This window comes from Zingiber officinale, chromosome 6B (genome assembly GCF_018446385.1).
Source record: "Zingiber officinale cultivar Zhangliang chromosome 6B, Zo_v1.1, whole genome shotgun sequence".
NCBI lineage: Eukaryota > Viridiplantae > Streptophyta > Magnoliopsida > Zingiberales > Zingiberaceae > Zingiber > Zingiber officinale.
In genome coordinates, this window is record NC_055996.1 from 80,192,335 (window position 1) to 80,198,095 (window position 5,761).

Consider the following 5,761-nt stretch of genomic DNA (forward strand, 5'->3'; position numbering starts at 1 on the left):
TGGCTTCTGTGTTGGCCAAGTCTTCAGAAGTCCTCTGGTCAACGCTACCTGCAGCCAGCGACCGGGTCGCCCCAATCTCTGGTACCTCGATGCTCGAGGCAGATCCAACAAATATATAAATAACAGACTAATAATATAATAATGAAATAAATGAGGGACGAGTACGAAAAACGTACCATGGCCCAGGGGGGCACCCTCGGATGGGACGCTACTAGAGTTGTCGCGACCCGGAAGGGTAGATGAATATGTCAGACAAGGAGCTGGATCTGACGACGTGGAGCCGAACGCGGTGGCACGAAACCAAATGCGACCTTGACACGCAGGCTGAGATAAAATATCAGCATGCATGCCGGGATAAAGCATCGACACACAGGCTGAGATAAAATATAGGCACACAAGCAAGGATACAAATATCGACATGCAGGCCGGAACATGACACGCAAATCAAATCAATGCGAAGGTCGGGACCTAGCACACACACAAATTGGCGCGAAGACCAGAGCACAACGGAAGTGGAACACCATCAGATCAGCCACCTTAGGGTTTACGACCACAATAGTCACATCGGTGCTTAAGAGCAACGACAGGAGAGGGGGTTCCGGCGAAGCCGGTGGCAAGGGTGCAGGTCCTGACTGTCAGTGTAAGGGGAGGCGGTGCCCCGGTGCCTCCTCGGCTGATTCTTGTGCTGCTCGGTAAAGGGAAAGACAATGCGCGTGGCCGGAAAGAGTTGCTGGCTCGCTAGACTGGTGGACAAGACTGCAACGACGTCTACGGCAGTAAAGGCGCACGGAAAGGAGACGAGGGTCAGGGGTCGGTGGTGTTAGTGGTAGCGTGGTCGTCGGGAGAAGAGAGAAGAAGAAATTGCGACGTTGTCGCGTGGGTCCAGGCAGTAGCAGGGGCACGAGGAGGAGAAGACGACACTAAGGCATGGGGTGACGTCGGAGGGTGCGATGCGTGAGGAGGGCGGCACCGCATCGTGAGGAGGAGAAAGAAGAGAAAGAGGTCGTCGCTGTGGCCGGCGTTGCGAGGAGGAGGAAGAAGAGAGGGAGGTCGTAGCTGTGGCCGGTGTTGCGAGGGTGGCGGCGAAGGAGGTAGCAGTGGTGACGGCGCCGTAAGGAGAGGGAGAGGAGAAGAGGTGGTGGCCGGCGTTGGCGCCGGCGAGGAGCACAGGAGGGAGAAAGAAAGACCTATAGTGGCGGTGGAAAAACCTCCAGGAAGCCCTCCTCTGTTGCTACAGTATTCTTCCTCTTAAACCCCTACATAGTCTTTTACCAAATTACCCCTCCCCCCTTTAATTCCTCCTATGCCCCTAACCCATATCCACATCAAATATTACTGGATGTATCTACACAATTTATGATAAAAGAAATTATTGATAGGTATATTTAAAAAATAAGATATGTTTATAAGAAAATTTTTTGCGTTTGATGTTTCATTTCTAATAGGAAAATATTCTCTCCAGGAAATATAAGTAACCTTTGTTGTCCGTGCATCCAAATGGAATGGCGTGGCTTCTTTACTGCTTATTTTCGACTTGAGGAAGGAAGACAGCCACAAGGAAAAAGACCAACTATTGTTTGTTTGGTTTTTTGGTACTATGTAAATATCATTGTAATATGTATCTCATAACTAAAATGCCAATCTTAACAATCCTTGATAGTGAAGGTATTGTTCTACATTAAATTGCTTTTGTTGTCTTTTAAATTATCCAGCTAGCGTTAGAAGTCAACATGATGATAACCTATGACATGAGGTGTGCTAAACTTGGAAACTTTAGCTTACTGTTAGTCAGTGAGATAGTATTAAACTCGTTGAATTTTCACATTGTCTGTCTTAGCTATTTAAACTTTTTTTTCTCCTTTATCAAAAGGTAGATCTGTTATCTTAACGGTCTCTCTAGTGTCGGCTCCACGAATATAAAAAGGAGTTCATACAAATACACAGGTCATAAGCACATGACGGGATAAACCCCAAGTCGTCAGTTACTGAGATTTTTTTCTCCTTTATTTTATAGATGTTTAGTAGCCTATCTAACCTCTCAACCAGCTAATCATTAAACATTTCCAAGAGTCGAAAAATCAATTTGTTAATTGTAGTTCCTGCTTGCTCTTTTGGTTGGATAATGGCTTAATGGGTCTATGTTAGTCTCTCTTTTTAACAATGAAACAGTGAAGTCTAGTATTTCTAAAATTTAAATCTGTTGCAAAGATGTAAATTGATAGAAGGTACATAATGTGACAATAGTGGGTTGCCGGAAGAGAATATAACCTCAGCATAGTGATGCAAATTTCTTCTTGCATAGGAGAAAATTCATTTTACATTCTTCTCATTATTGTATTGTCCACAACATATGGATGATACCAATTGCTAGGACATGTATTTTTTGAGATCATGCGCATGGGAATCCAAGTTCCCAACAATTTTATCTGGATTTCTTGCAAATTCGGCTTAACCTAGTGTATTGTCATGCATAATAGGCATTACATATCGTACTCAACGCTCGAGATGTACCTTCTTGCATGCCATAATCATGAAGTTTTGATAAGACATCAACATTGCATTTACGCCAAAAGCTCTAACAAAAAAAGCACAAAACTACCAGTAGCGTACTAGAATTTTAAGTAGACTTTTTATAAAAGGTTTGGGTTCATCTAATCTGCGTGTCACTAAGGAGTTAGATAATATCCCTGATTGTTAATGGGATAAATCTGTCGTTGTTGAGTGGTCCTGTTTTATTTATATCCCTCATCTCACGGATCATCCGAGATGATAAATGATAAATTACTTATCACATGAGGTCGTGAAATTAAACCGTAGGACTATCGGGACGTAAATCTTCGGATCCTATGTAACTCATTCCATCATCACTTACCCTCTCGGTTGTCATAATTTACCACTCTCGTAATGACTTGGGATATGATACGACATAGATGCTGGGGCAAGCGATTTCGTCATTTGCCACATATTTTATTTATATCCCTGATTGTTAGCGTTACTTGCTCAACACCCTTAATCGACCGACTCCCCTTCTTCATGGCAGCTTTGGTCGCTGCTTCTGCCGCTTCGGCGGTCGAGTTTCTGCTACTCGCTGCTGTCCCCGCCTTCTTTTTCTTCTTCTTCTTCTTCGGCAGCGGCGGCTGGAAGAGGAGGCAAGTACTGCTTCCCCCGGTGGTGGGCACCATCTTTCACCAGTTCCTCAACCTCCAAAGGCTTCACGACTACCACACGGAGCTGTCGCGCCTCCACAAGAACTACAGGTTGCTCTCGCCCTTCGGCCGCCAGCTCTACACCGCCGACCCTGCCGTCGTCGAGCACATACTCAAGACCAACTTCAACAACTACGGCAAGGTACGCCTTTTTAAGCAAGTACCAGAAGTGTTAATCGACTTAAAGATCTGGTTAATTCAGGGATTGTACAACTACATAAATCTACGCGATTTGTTTGGAGATGGCATATTTGCCGTCGACGGCGACAAGTGGCGCCACCAGCGGAAGCTCGCGAGCTTCAACTTCTCCACCAAATCCCTGAGAGATTTCAGTGGTTCCATTTTCAAAAACAGTGCTTCCGATCTCGCAAGAATCCTCTCTGCCTATGCCAATTCCAACGAACAGTTCGATATGCAGGCACCTTTTGCTTTAATTTCTCATATATTAATTTTGATATGTTCATGCCTAAAACTAAGCTTCGAGAGCCCCAACAGGAACTCCTGATGAAATCCACCATGGACTCCACCTTCAAGATCGCATTCGGGTTCGAGTTGGATTGCATGGGTGGTTCGAATCAGGACGGTGTCGAGTTCGCCAAAGCATTCGATAAAGCAAACGAGTTCACCCTGTTGCGGTATGTGAATGTCTTCTGGAGGATCACGAGACTTTTGGGAGTTGGGTCCGAGGCAGCTCTCAAGCAAAATCTCAAAGTGATCGATGAATTCGTGTACAAAGTGATGGACATCAGGTTCAAAGAAATAGCCAATGCTCATCAGGAAAAGGGGGATGACATTCTGTCAAAGTTCTTGGAGGAGATCAAGCATCCGCAGACGACGATGGACACGCGATATCTGAGAGACATAATTCTGAACTTTGTCATCGCCGGAAAAGATACCACCGCCGGCTCGCTCGCTTGGTTCTTCTACTTGATCTGCAAGGACCCCTCAGTGCAAGAGAAGATACATCGAGAAGTGAAGCGAGTGGTGCTACTCGAAACTAAAGAGTGCACAGACTTTGTAGAGTTTTCGCGGAACATAAACGATGAATCCCTCAACAATCTCCACTATCTTCATGCTTCCCTCACCGAGACACTTAGGCTCTTCCCCGTAGTTCCTCTAGTGAGTTTAAGTGCTACAATTAGCCGAAATGGCATGATCTTTGATGAGAATTCTTTTCTTCTTCTGCAGGAAAACAAGGTTTGCTTCTCAGATGACATTCTACCGGGAGGCTACAATGTGAGCAAAGGCGACATTGTGTTTTTTCAGCCCTATGCGATGGGTAGAATGGAGTATCTGTGGGGCGAGGATGCCGAAAGTTTTCGGCCGGAAAGATGGCTCGATGATGAAGGGATCTTCCAGCCTGAAAGTCCATTTAAATTTGTAGCTTTTCAGGTGAGTAATTAATTGATCCTTATAGAGTTGGAGAAACAGGTAATAGAACATCTATCTTTTGTGCATGTGTTTCAGGCTGGTCCAAGAATCTGCTTGGGGAGAGAATTTGCCTACAGGCAGATGAAGACATTTGCAGCAGTTCTTCTCTACTTCTTTCAGTTCAAGCTCAGTGATGAGGAGAAGGTTGTTCGCTACAAAACCATGACCACGCTTCAAATTGATCAAGGTCTTTATCTTCAGGCATCCTCGAGATAAAGAACATCTGAATGAACTGTGCTTGCAAAAATAAGTTTAAAGAATACTCTGGCTTTAAATAAAAAATGCAAAGTAAATAAGTGTTTGCCTTTTGGAAATGAATGATTCTAATTATTTCCTGTCTCTGAATTCCAAAAACTAGTTTTTGAAACGAGTTTGCTTAAATTGATAAAGTTAAATTCTTATATTACTCAAGGATTATATATATTTGTCTTCTAATTTTTTTTAGCCAGTACAAAGTATTCAACTATTTGGGTTGATTAATTCTGAGAATGAAGACCTGGTCCCATAAAAATTTACTATCAATCAATGTTACCTAATTTACTAAAAATTAGGTAACATCCTAATTTATAATTTCTCTAGAGAAAAATATATATTTGTTTTCTCTAAAAGACAACCAATGAAGATCTATGGACAACCAATGAGGGGTGGCAATATTAAAATTTACTAGTCATTTTCAAATATGATTAATTGAAGGTAAAGATAGAAATTTTGTGGAACTTAATAAATATGTGAATTATTTAAAGCATCCTATATTTGTCATGAATCTTTTGCTTTCATTACATCAATGTGGATTGCCTCACGCAATAATAATAATAGAACTGATACGAGAGATAATTGGAGAGGCCACGTGGCTAAGAGAAAGTTAGTAGTTTTATTGAAGTGATGGTCAAAATTAACCGAAGATAGCTCTCAGCTTTAGATCGACTTGGTTCCATATCGTTCCCAACTCCAGAAAGTCCCAACTTCAGATTGTCTAAATTCCATGTCGTTCCTAACTCCGAATCATCCTCAGTCCCATGTCGTTCCCAACTCTAAATCATCCCCAACTCTATGTTGCTCCTGGCTCCGTGCAATATTTGTATCCATATTACTCACAGAAAATACAGATAACGTAGCCATTTTCT

General features: G+C 42.9%; 1 protein-coding gene across 3 annotated transcripts; it reads left to right on the plus strand.

Moving 5' to 3' along the window:
- The first annotated feature begins 2,989 nt into the window (after window positions 1-2,989).
- LOC121992827 (cytochrome P450 704C1-like) lies at window positions 2,990-4,976 on the plus strand. 3 transcript variants are annotated; one of them, XM_042547421.1, is made up of 5 exons: window positions 2,990-3,348; window positions 3,409-3,624; window positions 3,702-4,325; window positions 4,395-4,598; window positions 4,674-4,976. In XM_042547421.1, the coding sequence occupies exons 1-5, from the start codon at window positions 3,034-3,036 to the stop codon at window positions 4,851-4,853; spliced, it is 1,539 nt and encodes a 512-aa protein (XP_042403355.1). In that variant the 5' UTR covers window positions 2,990-3,033; the 3' UTR covers window positions 4,854-4,976. The 3 variants fall into 3 exon arrangements, with proteins under 3 accessions (XP_042403355.1, XP_042403356.1, XP_042403354.1); XM_042547422.1 differs by having other exon boundaries at window positions 3,702-4,313; XM_042547420.1 differs by having other exon boundaries at window positions 3,702-4,598.
- Window positions 4,977-5,761: the final 785 nt, after the last annotated feature.